The 15972-nt window shown below is 36.6% G+C and overlaps 1 protein-coding gene across 6 annotated transcripts in view; it reads right to left on the bottom strand.

Annotated features, from left to right (window-relative positions):
* Positions 1 to 15972, bottom strand: part of LOC129280764 (exportin-2-like) — a 51660-nt gene that overhangs the window by 17596 nt on the left and 18092 nt on the right. For all 6 annotated transcript variants that reach the window (XR_010296206.1, XR_010296208.1, XR_010296207.1 and 3 more), the window contains exons 7-16: positions 15593 to 15700; positions 14022 to 14114; positions 11921 to 12088; positions 10362 to 10491; positions 8300 to 8365; positions 7559 to 7668; positions 5889 to 5981; positions 4404 to 4488; positions 2565 to 2763; positions 944 to 1047 (exon numbers count right to left, since the gene is read on the bottom strand). Coding sequence is in view for 3 of the 6 variants with exons in the window: in XM_064111885.1 (XP_063967955.1) it covers positions 944 to 1047; positions 2565 to 2763; positions 4404 to 4488; positions 5889 to 5981; positions 7559 to 7668; positions 8300 to 8365; positions 10362 to 10491; positions 11921 to 12088; positions 14022 to 14114; positions 15593 to 15700 (1156 nt within the window). In the remaining 3 variants the exon portion in view is untranslated. The remainder of the gene's footprint in view (positions 1 to 943; positions 1048 to 2564; positions 2764 to 4403; positions 4489 to 5888; positions 5982 to 7558; positions 7669 to 8299; positions 8366 to 10361; positions 10492 to 11920; positions 12089 to 14021; positions 14115 to 15592; positions 15701 to 15972) is intronic.

Below are 15972 nucleotides of genomic sequence, written 5' to 3'. Positions count from 1 at the left end.
ATCACGCAAATCGGGATACGCATATGTGGGAATGTGTACTATTACTTTATTTAATTGACCAAAAAACAATGCATTTGTTACGTGCCACTTTGATTTCTGCAATAGCCTACTCATTCCCTTACCAAATTGCCAAATTCGAAGACTCCGAACTATCCAAACATCCGTAGCATGACTCGTTACTCGGACAAAGAAACGTGATCACATATCCCGTCTTACAGCATTTACACTGGTTACCAGTCCAGTTTTGAATCCAATGTAAGATTTTATTAGTATATCAATGTTTCTATAGACTTGCTCCTTCATATTTAAATGATTTAGTACCTGTGTATAAGCCAACACATCATTTACGTTCACAAAGCATGAATTTATTAAGTCGTACCGCCAATATCAACAAAATCATATGGCAAATGTTCATTTGCTCACGCAGCCTGTTTGATACAACAAACACCCAAATTCCCTGAAAACAATTGATTCAGTTAACAAATTAAAACAGCTTTTTAAAACATACATGTACTTATTTAAATTGTACCTAGCCTCAACAAAATGAACTCACCAACACTTCTCTTCCTCTCCTTTGTTTTCTCAAGCGTATAGAGACTTATTTGTTATGCGCTATACAAAAACTGACCATTATTATTATCATTATCATTATTACTGATTGAAAAAATCAAAACACCTGAAACCCAGGACATACTGTATAACCTCATTTTCCTCATTTCTGAGCAGTTGCAAATTTTCTAACAGAATCATTTTGCATGTATGTTTTGATAATACAAATACTGGGGCGGTCTTTTTGTTTAATTCTGTTCAAATTAATTTTGAGATTGCTATCAACGTGAGAATTTTCCAAGGTGTAAACCAGCCTTGACGAGATTAAAAATATGCACATGATCAGTATGGGGTAGGTGACAAGGTTTTCCCCAAACCCAAAGAAATTATTTACCTTTCATGATGTATTCATTCTCTTCTGATCCTTGCATTGAGAGCGCATTGAAAAGGTTTGTGAGCAGGACTTCCATGAGAGGTTTGAGGTGCTCTGATTTGACCCTAAAAATAAACAATTATGAAATTTAAAAAAACAATCAATCAATCATCATCATCATCCACATCATCATCACCATCATCATCACCATCATCATCACGATCATCATCACCATCATCATCATCATCACCATCACCATCACCATCATCATCATCGCCACCATCACCATCACCACCATCATCAATATCGTCACCATCATCATCATCACCATCATCACCATCATCATCATCATCATCACCATCACCATCACCATCACCATCATCATCATCATCATCATCATCACCATCACCATCACCATCATCATCATCATCACCATCATCATCATCACCATCATCACCGTCATCATCATCATCTTCATCATCATCATCTTCATCATCATTATCACCATCATCATCATCATCAATCCAAAGGTTTAAATCCAATTTTGTCCCTGTGAATGGGGGTGGCCTGATTCACCGCACACTCGCAGCAATGGCCCTAACCCCCTGCCTCCGCTTTGCCCAATCCAGTTCACCCTCCTCCCTCAATCTAACCCTCCTACTCTCCATCACTTGTTTCTTCCATGTCTTCTTTGGTCATCCCCTTCCCCTCTGTCCATCCTCCATCAATCCAACCCTCCTACTCTCCATCACTTGCTTCTTCCATGTCTTCTTTGGTCATCCCCTTCCCCTCTGACCATCCTCCTCTTTCAACCCCACCCTCCTTCTCTCCTCCACCACTTGCTTCTTCCATGTCTTCTTTGGTCACCCCCTTCCCCTCTGACCATCCTCCTCCTTCAATCCAACCCTCCTACTCTCCTCCACCACTTGCTTCTTCCATGTCTTCTTCGGTCACCCCCTTCCCCTCTGACCATCCTCCTCCTTCAATCCAACCCTCCTACTCTACTCCACCACTTGCTTCGTCCATGTCTTCTTTGGTCATCCCCTTCCCCTCTGACCATCCTCCCTCAATCCAACCCTCCTACTCTACTCCACCATTTGCTTCCACCATGTCTTCTTTGGCCACCCCTCCCCTCGAACCACCCACGGCGAAAGTGGTTTACAGTACGACGTGATTAAAGTCCTAGAAAGGACTCAGAATATTGGACAGGTGTGAAATGGAGAGGCGACAAAGTGGAGGTTAGAAAGTAATAGCATTTTTTGGAAATGAGTGTAGTCCTCAAAAGGACTGTGAACCAGAAAGAGTTGAGAAGCTTGAGCAGTTGGAAAGATAAGAGAAAGCTGGACGGGAAAGGTTATGAAGTGAACGGTAGGTAGTTAGCAATATCTTATATTCAATGCATTGTTCTACAGGAAGCCAGTGAAGGTATTTAAGTAGTTCGGTAGTGAACGTATAATTTTTGCTGTGATCCAGTTGTCCTTATGTGTAGAAACGACAGAGAACAAGTTTCTCCCATCACCCCCAAACCACTACTTTTTCTGTAGTTTACCACATAGAGCCCACAGATTTTTGTCTAGCAACAGTTAAACCACAATGGACAAGGTAGGTAGGTGTCTTCAAGGACTACTAAAGACCAACTTACATCCTCTCGTTGCCTTCCTTGCGAACCAAGAGGAGTTTGTCCAAGGTGTTGGCTGCATAGGTGTGGACCACTTGACTCTCCGCCTTCAGGAGCTGGACTAGGAACGGAAGGGACCCTATTAACGTCTCCGGCGGAAGGATATTCCTGAAGGTCATCACATACTTCAGTGCATCGGCTTTTAGCACCGGCAGCTTGTCCACTAAGATAGACATAATAATTGAAATAAAAAATAACTTAAAGGAAAATGAAACCTTTGGAACAAGACAGCTTGTGTGAAAACAGACAAATCAAAGAAACAAATCAACGAAAGTTTGAGAATAATTGAATGAATAATAAGAAAGTAATGAGCAGTTTAAGTTTACATGTAGATCATTATTGTAATGTAGATCCTCCCATTGGCAATGCGACAAAGATGTGGGATATCAAGTGTAGGGACAGTGATTTTCCGTTTAAAAAAATTGCCTTTTCCGTTTCAGAAAACCTCAAATTCCGTTGCAGTATGTCAGAAAACGGAAATTCCGTTTCCCCATAGGCTTTGTATACACGGAAAAGTGACAATTCTGTTTACCCATTGAATAGCAATATCACAACACTCGCGCTGGTTAAAATTTGTATCTGCCACTGTACCAACAACGCAATAGAATCCGTTCTAATCGGATCTATGCGGGTGCACAAAATATTTTGACAAACACATTTAACATGAATACATCTTCACCTTTCATATTATTAGCATTATTTTACGGCTAAATGAAATTTCATCGATAATTTTTGGGTTTTTTGGACATCGTTATCCGCAGCGAAGTGAGGTCGTGTTTTCTGGGGTTTTGTGGCCATTTAATATTCTTATTTTGTTGAGATTTTGGAGTAATTTCTGTTGCTGTTCTGTGTATTTTGAGGAAAAATACGTTTTCCATGATTTTCCGTTTGAAATGCCACTTTCCGTTTCAAAAGGCCCTTTCCGTGAATTCCGTCCGTTTTCCGCGATCGCGGAAAATCACTGTCCCTACACGTGTGCACAACTTTCCCATTGCTTTTATATATATTTCACATAAAATGCCTCGTTTATCACATCTATCAGTAGATCATGTTTCTTTCTATAGGAGGGCTCGTAATACAGATTTTCAAAGAATATACTATGGATAAAGAGTTTGTATCACCATAAGAAAGAGCAAAAAGAGACATTTTGGGGGTATTTTATAGTCAAAGGGAAATTTGTTCACATGTGACATCACACATATCTGTCGCATTGCCAATGGGAGGATCTCCATATCATTAGTGATCGCAATATTCAAATGCTCATAACTTTCTCATTATTTTTCTGATTTTTCTCAAACTTTCTTTGATCTTATTCTTTGATATTTCTCTTTCCACACAAGCCCACTTATTCCAAGGGTTTCATTCCCCTTTAATCTTTAATCGCCTTTCATGAGTTCATATCAGAGTGTTTTACAATTAATCAAGAAAATCATATAAATAGGTTCTTTCTTTTGAAAGAACCAAATGAGCACCTTTCAGTAAACTTAACAAATGATTGTTGATATGGATTTAACAAATGATTGCATTCATCTTATTGTGTAGTCAAATGTCAAATCAATTGTAAAATCAATCATAAAATAAACCTGTGCAATCAATCGTAATGCTCGTTGGATCCTACCCTATGCTGCCTGTAGATCAGCAAGATATTCTCTGGGTAGAAATATTTTGGATATTGACGAGTTTACACAAAACTTAACAATTGGTTGTTGATAGGGTTTATGCAACTGATCGCATTCATCATAATGTATAGTCAAATGTGCAAGTCAATCATAAGATCGATCTCAAACACTTTCTGGATCTTACCTTCTGCTGCCCCGAGATCAGGAAGGATATTATCCGTGTAGAAAGTTTGGATATTGACGAGTTCACTCACTTGCACCGTGCCATGCTGGTATAACGAAAAGGAAAATAACAGAAAGAAAATATTTAACACAAATATGAATGCAATCAGGGCAACGTATCATAAAGCTTAGCAATTGATCATATGACTGATTTCTACGATTGATTGCATTGATTATTGTGTATGATCAATTGTAAATACAGCCCTGAGATCATTCACTAAGCTTTATGTGACAGGGCCTGGGACAACATCAACAGGGCCCTGTTGCATAAAAGTTACAATTATGGTATCTTTACCATCCAATGGTAATTACCATGGTAACACTGAACAACAGCCAATCAAAATCAAGGATTCACTGGGAGTTACCATTGGATGGCAAAGTTACCGTGATGGTAACTTTTATGCAACAGGGCCCAGATATGCATTTCCATTAGATAATCAACTATTTTTATTAAAGGTATTGTTTAACTTTGTGAGCAGCCGATTTAAAAAATTCTCAAACCAAGATGAAACATGTGTACAAGTGCATGAATTAGAACTAATAAAACCTGAAAACAACCATTATTGAGAATGAAAGGCTAAAACTACAAGGCAAACCCTGATTTTGTTAATAAGTGTCTTATAGACGCCTAAATAGTACACATAAGTGTATGGGATGAAATTAAGATGGTGTTTTCGGTCACTTTATATTTCAATTTTTGAAGCACTAAATAATTATTTTCGAACGCAATTTTTTCTGGGCTTCATTTTTGTAACATATCACAGACACAGGTGACAAGTGTGACCTTCTAGCTCAGATTTTTTTTAAGTCAAACCAATGTTAACCAATCACTTTAAGACTGGCATTACATTACCTTATCATTCTAATTTAGTTTCCTTTATTCATGCTCTAGTGAATAAGGAGCCTACAAAAAATTTCAGAATTCTGAATCAAATCCTAAAACGTTGAATGCAATGAATGATAAAAATATTCTAATAATAATGATTATGTACTTCTTATATAGCACTTCCTTTATCAGAAGTCTCTGAGCGCTCTACATTTATACAGCATAATTACCCTGGCTTGAGCAGAGCAGCTTTTACGCACACTGCGTTTCAAGATATAAATTCCTACCAAGTACCCATTCACCTCACCTGGGCTGAGTGCAGCACAATGAGGGAATATTCATTGCAGAAGGAAAACACGGCATGGCTTATTAGAATTGAACCCACGTCCCTCGGATCGAAAGACATGAGTTGTAACCACTAGACCACGTCCACGATACCCTTGGTATGTATCCAGGTCGACTTGACACAAAGGTTGGCATTTTCTACCAGAATTATTTGAGCACAATTTTTTTTTATAAATTTGAACACTTTGATGGTCATTTTTCTTGATTCGGTATGAACACATTTTTAGATTGTTTCCACAACTCGCATTTATAAAGTGATAAAAAAGCAAAATTTACCCTCTCTGTTTTGGACTTGGATGCTATAGATGTGACCAGATACGTAGCTGCGTCCTTCTGCTTCCAGTTCTTCTCTGGATTGCTCCTGTACCCCTGCAAAAGGGATGCAAAAAGGAAAAACAATTCAGGATTGTGTTTAACAAAGCTGTTTCTAAGTTATGCATGAATTTACAGAACTTCCAAAAGCTCCATGTCAGAGCTGCCAAGTTGTATTTTGCATTTTCAGTATTCTTATCCCCCAAAATCAGTATTTTGACAAAAAAATCAGTATTTTTACCGTGTGAGATAAATATTTTGTATTTTTTCCCAAAAAAGTGTATTTCATAATAAAATGCTTGGCGCACTCGCCCATCACGGCGCTCAAGCTGCATGCAAGCTAAAATGCGCACTGCTGTTGAAGATGAAAAAAAAAATTGAAACTTGTGTATATATCTCACCCTGGTTTTTACAAAATGATTGAAAAAAAAAAGTTACCTGAAATTACATTGATCTCATAACCATATTTGTGTACGTTTTTTTTTTTTTTTTACAAAAAACGTATTTTTAAAAGAAAAAACGTACTGCCGTATTTTGGTTGCAAAAACGTACTAAATACGGCTAAAACGTATTGGTTGGCAGGTCTGCCATGTCCCTCCCTTCTTTGCTCGGGGAAATTGACAGCACTGAACTCTTCCAATCGTCTCTCAAAACTCACTTATTTCAGCAGATGTGTATCAATCTAATTAATTGGATGAGCCTGCGCCTATGAATGTTTTTCAATAACGGAAATATGGCGCAATATGAATGCTGTGGATCATCGTCGTCATCATCAAATTTACGCACAACTGGTGACCCTTTCTGAACCAGATCCTCAATTTCTTCTGATCAGCTAAGAGTTAGATTTAATCTTTGTACAGTAAAATATTCCTAATTTTCAACAGGAATCTGAATTAAAATTTACTATCTCTTAAAAAAAAGAGAGATTTTTAAAGGAAATACAATACTATCATTAGAATAAGAGAAATATCTCATTGGATGTTATTCTGATAATTAAACCTAGGTTTACCCCTGGTCTAAACTAGTATTTTAAACCTCACTTCTATGGAATGCTGGGCTTCATAATATTTTTTTTCAATATCGATGGCAAATAACATGCCTCAATTAATTAATTAAAATTCATGTCTTTGTATTTTCCTATTCTTCCCATTTTACGACTCAATTACCTTTTTTTTACTTTTGTAGTCATAATTTTGACATAAAAGTCATAATTTCATATGCGCCACGTGGTATTACAAATTTCTTTGAAGTGGTAATATAGAGAACAGATTCCTTAAACGGAAATGAATCCCGTTTCTTTTAAGGCTCAGATTCAGAATCATATCTGGTACTCTTTCTTTTGAGTACATCCATGAAAAATCCAAGAGCAAAAAACCACAAGATCGAGTCAGTATTTAAGAATGTGATAACAATCAGAGCAATGTAAACAAAGATACATGATCATCTAAATAATGAGCATCATTGGCCGCCTTCAGATGAGTTCGCCACTGCCCAATGACGTAGTTTAAAATGTCAACATACTTATTTGCCCTAAAAAGCGTAATAATTAAGGTCATAAGTGTAATGGCGTAATTTGACATGAAAATCGTAAATCGTTTTTCTTAGTACTACTTGGTAGCTCTATTAAGACATACCTCAAGCATGAGCTGTACGTATTTTGAGAAGATTTCGATGACGGGAGCCTCAAAGAATTTGGTGAGTGCTTTGACCAAATCACAAGCAGACCTACGTCTTGTATCCATGTCTACAAGAAATGAAAAAAAAAGTTCCATAACTTTCATTTCAATGAGAACCATGTTGAAATTGAAAACGTTATTATTCCCAAACAGGAAATTCGCCTTTTGTAGGTGCATACAGAATACAAATGTTTACAAAATAAATGAAATTTACAAATTGAGATCACATATAGCAATCAGATCCATGTCAAAGACATAATAAACATCATTTTAGCACAAGTGAGGCTAATGTTTAATAACAGGAAATTATAACTAATAAAATAAGTTCCAGGCATACGTTCGATGTTTCAATAATAAATCATGATCCAGTAACCAAAAAAAAGTTCACAAAAGGTTACTAATATGAATTCGAATTAAATGGCTTATTCACAAAAATCATACACTCTATAACTCAGGGGTGTGAGTGGTCACAAATAAAAAGATCTTAAAAAGCTGAAGAGTGTTGAAACAGTCTGAAATAGAAAGAGCTCCCATACTTTTTGTACAGAGGAAGGCCAAAAATAAGCTAAAATCAAGCTGAAAATCAAAACATAAGAAAATCTGAACTCTCACAACCCTGATAATTGTAATGAAAAAAAATCAGAGGCAATCATGATATTGCAAAATACTATATCAAGATGTGATTTGAGGCTACTATACCTGAACCTTCGATATCTCGTCTGATATATTCCTCTGGGTTGACCTCGAACAGATCCTCATCGGTTTCTAATATAAACAAGAAAATAGAAAGTTAATAGGTGACTGACAAATTTCAAATAACTGTGAATTTAATCATGCAACACACTTCTAGTACCCGTCTTACAAAGAGTTGTGATTGATCCGATCAATCGCAACTATGGAAAGCCAGCAAAGTCAACATATTCAATGCATGTTTGCTCAATTGTTTTTTTCTAGATATAAATGTATATCTATAAATTCATTGATTTCTTGACAGTTCCGTGTGTTCTCCTTTGTTTACAAAGGACATTTTACACATTTCCTGTAGAAAAAAATTATGACACTGATGGATTTCCATAGAGTTACGAGTGATTGGATCAATCGTAACTCTTTGTAAGACGGGGCCCTGATTCAGGCAGGGCGGGGGGATTCACAAAGAGTTAATTGCGACTTAGAGTCATGCTTAATGTCGACACACATATGTCATTTAACAGGTAATCTGATTGAGGAATATGGAGTCGTGCGTGTCCCATGCACCTGATCTGACCAATGAGGTGATGCGTTCTATATCACACAGAACTGAAATTTAACTGCGACTGTAAGTCACACTTAAATCTTTGTGAAACAACCCCCAGTACTTGAGTTGTAGCTCGAGGTTAATTGGCATAAAAGTGACTTTTAAAACATGTTCTCATTTTGTTTGAATATCCATGAAAGACATGATTTAATATTCCATGCATGTTATCTGGTGACTTTTTTGTGAAATTAAATACTAATGCAGACAAAGATTTTATTCCGGGGGCTACTTTTCAAAATCATCTGCCTAAATCTATAACATTGTATAAGCTTTACCATTGCAGCAGATGGGAATTTTCCGGGGCACTTTTGAGCATTTTTAGGGCCAAATTGCCTCATGCCCATCTCATATTTACCCCTGAACCAAGGCAATGCTGTGGGCTGTACATGAAAATACGTAATCACTGTTTGACATGTAACTAAGCATCCGCGAATAGAAATAAATTATTACAAAAATAATAATAATAAACAAATCATTTCAAATAGTATATATTTTTTCAAATTCTTTTGAATTCTTTGATTCAACATCCATTTCTAACTGGACAACTGTTGCCAATTGAAAAGTGAAAGCTGATACAATTTGTACCCAGCAAAGCTTTGTAAATTATGTTAGCCATTTATTGCCAACAAGAATGTTTATATACAGAGTAGCCAACCTTAAAGGGGAATCCAACCCAATTAAAAACTTGTTTTTATAAGAAAAAGATAAATTAGACAAGTTGATATGTGAAAGTTTGAACCTTATTGGACAAACAACAAGAAAGTTATGAATTTTTAAAAGTTGTAAATATTGATAATCACTATACTCATGGAGACTTCAAATTGGCCACATATGGGATGTCATAGTGATGTAAGGCAAGGACTACTCTTCCATGTACTCCACTACATATTATGGCTAAAATGTCATTTTCCCGAAAAGTCTTATTTCAAATTACATTTTTTCTTTCATGAGGACATTAAACAATATACTACCTGGGTTATATTTAGATTACTGCCCCAGGGGAATTGATACTTAGGAGAAAACCACAAAACCCTGATAATAAAGTACATGGCCTATGGGAAAGTTGTCCTTGCCCTTGTCATAATTTACTTACCCAGTTGCCAATTTGAAATCTACATACTATTAGTGATCCCAATTTTAAAGCAGCTATAACTTTCTTATTGCTTGTCCGATTTCTTTCAAATTTTCACCATTCTGTTTAATTTATTTTTCTCCTTCCCAACACAACATTTTATGGCCAAGGCTGGATTCCCCTTTAATTGTGAAAAGAATTCTTTCTATCCTATTTCCAAACCTAAAGTTCTATTTTTCTTCAGAATTTTGAAAAACATACCAAAAATCATAATTTTCACAAGTTTTAAAACCCCTATTTCTAGAGGGATAATCATACCAAGTGTCACTTTCCAAAATCCTATTAAATATGATAAATAAGATAAAATCCTACCTAACTGGGAGCTCTGTATTTACCTCTAAATTCCATATTGGGTACGATGACTTTCTCACAGATTTCTTTCAGTGTATCTGGAGCCTCAAAGAGATGTTTATAATGGTCTCTGTCTGCTACTGATGCTAAGAACTGGATGGCGTTGCTGATGAGCTGAATAAAATCAATAATAATAACAAAATAATTTTGTATCACATATTTCACATATCACATTATGATTAAAACGTTTCTATATACTTCAAAAGGACTTGGATATTATTACCCCGGCTTTAGCTTGGCGGCCGTAATTACTTACAGCGCACATGCATTTCAAGGAATTAATTCCTACCAGGTACCCATTCACGTCACCTGGGTCGAGTGCAGCACAATGTGGGTAAATTTCTTGCTGAAGGAAACTATTTCTGGGATTCAAACCCACGACCCTCTGTTTTGAAATCCAAGGACTAATCCACTGGGCCTCAACGCTTCACTTTAATAACAAAGTTAGGACTAAAATCAAAGTGAACAAGCAGAGCAGAAACAACAACTTTTGTAGCAGTTTTGTTTACGATTCCTATGGGTAAAATTTTAATCTTCAAAATTCACTGTTTTCTAACTATTTTTTTAAATGGCTACAAAAATGGCAATAAAAGCTTCAAAACAGCTAGTCTCAACAGTAGTTTAGTTTATTCATACAGACTTCTCCTGAAGGTGAGAAAAAAAGTTAGTGGCAGAACAGGACTCAATCACTGTGAATATTATTTTATGATAAAGAAACAATTCTTTATTTTTATTTTTCGTACTTTACATTATATATTTATAGTTTTACACAATCAAAAGGAAATCTGCGTAATACATGTACTAGGGAACAAGTCAAATCCAGACGCTAGCAAAAAAATAAAGCAATGGTAATGATAAAACAAATCAAGTATTACCTTCAGTTTAATAGACATCACCTTTAAATTACACAAATCTTAATATTATTCTATACTAGCCGCACAGAAACGGTGTTAGCGCTAACAGAGGCAATATTTACAACCAGTATAGTCGCAGCAATGCCTGATGTCACACCAAAGTGTTATTACATCTTGGATGTAATAATGATCACGGTAACACATTAGGTATATTTACATGTATTTTGCATATTTTCCTATTTGATCAATGATTATCGATTTAAATTCATTTATGATATACTTTGTTACAAATATGTCTATATTGAAATTTGTTTATAGTACTAAGTTATTTTTACCTGTTATTGATGATTTTGTTTGAAATGTAAACTTTTGCAATTCGGCTTTTGCCGCAAAGAAAGTATTTTTAATAAAACCATTTTGAATTGAATGGATCAACGTTTTATATCACAATCCAAAAGATGTGACTTGGCTCTCTGTTAGTTTTAACAATGTTTCTGTGCAGCTGATGAAGTTGAATAAATCACCTCTGGACAAAAATTTATGTTTTGACTATGCCGACCACAGTCATTGACCAACACTCTTCTAAATTAGATTCAGACGATGGGTCGAGGCTAAACTTCAATTCATAATACAGACATCGGTGCTTTGAGAATCAAAGAAATCCATGAGCTCTGACATTTGACACTCACCAGATCATATTTTACCTGTGACCCCGTGGTCACAAGGAGATTCCAGATGGCATGCACAAAGTTTGGCAGGTACTCCTGGAACTCTTCGTCGTATTTCTGGGCATAGAGGGCAACATTGTCACAGATTTGGGATTTCAGCATCTCAAGCGGTCCGGCTTCATCTTCGTTCTAGGAGAGTCAATAAAATTTGAGAAATAAGATTTCACAATGTTTTCTGAACATCCTGGACTGTCGTTTACCGCATACTATCCTTAACCCCGGACTATAATTGTTCTTTTTCACGGTAAGGATGATAATAATAATTAATAATAATAATTATAATAATAATAATAATGACAATAATAATAATAATCATCATCATCATCATCACCATCATCATCATCATAATAATAATGGTATATTTACCCAGGGTAGCCACTTCAGTTCCGAAAACTGTTCTCCCAGCAGGCCCTGCTATTATTATTACCCCGGCTAAGCTAGGCTACCTATTCAGGTGCACACATCTTTTTGAGGAATTACTTCCTGCCGGTACCCATTTACCTCACCTGGGTTGAGTGCAGCACACTGAGGATGAATTCCTTTCTGAAGGAAATTACGCCATGGCTGGGATTTGAACCCACGACCCTCTGTTTCAAAGTCCGGAGACTAATCCACTGGGCCACGACGCTCCAAAATTTCATGTTTAAAATCACAATAGCTCAGCTAAATACTTGAAAGGCCAAATAACATTGCACTGTAAGTTGTAAAAATAAATAAATGACAAGATACAAAAGCTTTTTAACCCATTTTTATGGACTGCTTGGAAATTTCACCGACATTGCACAGAGAACACATCTTATGCTTGAGTGAACCCTAAACTTCAAAGCTTGTTCTGAAGCTCCAACTGAATTTCTTCTACATTGAATCAAGTCTTTGTACGGGTTATTGTTAACCAATATTGACATTTTATATATCATTCTACAGCCTTGGGTGTGTGTTTTTTCAAGACCTATAAAAATGTCAAAATTCTTTTTGGGGGGCGATTTATTGTTGGTTTTGGGGTGGCAGGTCGCAAATACTGCCCAGAGTATTAATAATCATTCTTCAAGTGCCCAGTACCCGTCTGATAAATGACAAAGATAGCGCTTTTTCGTCAGTTGCTCCTCGTCTTTGCCATCTGATTCTCTACAAATCCAACTTCTAATTGTATGAGTCCTTTAAATCTGAACTAAATACCCATTTTTTCCAGCAACTTTGTAAATACACCCTGTAATGTGTGACATATCGGGAAGCTGGCGCCTTTGAATGTTTTTTACAGATAAATGGCGCTATACAAATGCCGTTCATCATCATCATCATCTTCACCATCATCATCATCTTCATCATCATCATAATCAACATCATCATCATATCACCATCATCACCATCATCATTATCATCATCATCATCATCATCATCATCACCACCATCACCATCATCATCACAATCATCATCAACATCATCATCATCACCATCATCATCATCATCATCATCATCACCATCACCATCTTCATCTTCATCATCATCACAATCATCAACATCATCATAATCATCATCATCAACATCAACATCAACATCATCATCATCAACATCATCATCATCACCACCATCATCCCCATCATCATCACCATCCCCATCATCATCATCATCATCACCATCATCATCATCATCACCATCATCATCATCATCATCACCATCACCATCTTCATTATCATCACAATCATCATCAACATCATAATCACCATCATCATCAACATCATCATCATCATCATCATCATCCTCATCGTCATCCTCATCATCATCAACACCATCACCATCACCATCATCATCATCAACATCAACATCAACACCATCATCATCATCAACATCATCGTCATCATCATCACCATCATCACCATCATCAACATCATCATAAACATCATCATCATCATCATCAACATCAACATCATCATCACCATCATCATCATCAACATCATCAACATCAAAATCAACATCATCATCATCATCATCACAATCACTATCACCATCCCCATCATCATCATCAACACCATCATCATCATCGTTATGAGTTTGGATGTGTTACCTTTGAATGAAGCAGCGCGTTGTCTCCGGTCAGGAGAGTGTGAAAATGAGGCATCCAAACCTTCATGTTGTCCTCAAAGAACTCTGGCAGATCCTGGGAAATAAATAATGAAATTTCTTATCAATTAGAGCCATTCCTGAAAACCTGGTCGATAAAGGTGTTTGGTCAAGCATGAACAAAAATTTAACTTTAGGTGTCAAGGGGATAATAAAGTTTCAATTCCATTCAATGTGATAGAGAATACTGTTGATCATCTATCAATTTCTTTTTTTTCTAAATCTACATATAAACAAATTATGACAGCTCTTGAAAACATGCATGTTTTTTTTATATATGCACAGTAGTGACTACCACCAAGAAACAAACAACGTGACCAATGTCAACACTTATAAAAATAATGTGCTTTCATGGGAATCTGCTTTAGTGGTCACTATAGGCAGGTGGCTGCTATAGACAGGGTCTTATACAAATGAACTTTCATGGGAATCCGTTATACTAGAGGCAGGTGGCTGCTATAGACAGGGTTGTATACAAACAAGCTTTCATGGGAATCTGTTATACATGTAGTGGTTGCTTCCCGAAGAACGGTTGTGTCCTCACCTACCCTTAAACCAGTTCAACAAGGCAAAGTGGTCCTGAAAACCACACTGAGAGGCAAGACCTCTTCATAGATCACTTCCAAGACTGCTTCAAGTGTTCCCACTACACCTTCAATGGATTTCCACTAAACTGGTTTCCAACAAACTGGTTTAAGAAAGCAGATGAGAACGGGGCCTTAACCCTATCTAGGCCGGGGTATTTGGGAGTTCATATGGCCGGGGGAGGGCCGGGGGTGCCTCCCAGGCACCCCCTTGAGATCTCGGCCGTTGACCGCGCGATCACGCCAAAAATTGGCACGCAGGTTGTCTGGGACATAATCTACAAAATTGTATATAGTAATTTATTTCATGCAAATTGACATTAAGTGATTATGCTAATTTTGCATAATTAGTATGCAAAACCATACTTTTATCTCTAACTCCCTAAATAAAGCTCAAAATGAATTTTTGGTATGAAAACTCTGTGGTGTTCTGAGCAAATGTACATGAAACAAATTGCGATATCAGATCAATTTCTTATGTATTATATTGTTTTTGCAATTTCTTATGTATTTCATTGTTTTTTTACCTTTTGTTTTTCATTATTTCTTCAATGAAATTTGTTTGGGATTGTTCAGAGATCATAAACAACATAAAATAAATACATTTAGACCAGCAAAACTAATGATAATCATACATTTATGATTTTTGGTTGAAAACACAATTTGCATTGACTTTGTACACAAAATCACGTTTTTTAGCAATTTTTGGTCTGACATGCACTTAAATAATGATGCATAATTTTGGAACCGCGTACCCAGGTGACGCAAAACTGGACTCAAAAGTTGCGCAAGACATGAAAGTAAAAAGTCAGCGAGCGACGCGGTCAAAAAAATTTTGCACGGCGAAAATATTGCGCGAATCATCGAGGGGAGGGCTTCCGAGGTCTCCCCTCCCCCCGACCTGGATAGGGTTAAATGTGTGGAACATTACCTGATAATTCAAACTGTAGAAGATCTTTGAGATGAGAGTGAGCGAGTCGTAGAGGATGACCATTGATTCCTTGTTGTCCTTGTGCTCTACGATCAACGACATCGTAACCTAGAGTAAAGGATTCAAATACAAAAAAAATCTTAAATCAACGGAATGTCTTTCGGTGGGACAAGGTATGCTGCAGTCTCGTTTCTTCTACGGCACCCACACGCACATGGTGATTAAAAACAGCTGTTTTCAAGTTGTTCTATAATGAACTACATGTAAACTGGTACAAAACCATGATTTAATAATTAAAATGGCTGTTTTCTACTCACTAAATAACTGTAAGGGAAGGTAAGTGCGCCATTAGCTAGCTCGACTGATGGAACTTTAGTAAT

This window comes from Lytechinus pictus, chromosome 17 (genome assembly GCF_037042905.1).
Source record: "Lytechinus pictus isolate F3 Inbred chromosome 17, Lp3.0, whole genome shotgun sequence".
Taxonomy (NCBI): domain Eukaryota; kingdom Metazoa; phylum Echinodermata; class Echinoidea; order Temnopleuroida; family Toxopneustidae; genus Lytechinus; species Lytechinus pictus.
This window is presented reverse-complemented; position numbering and strand designations above follow the sequence as displayed.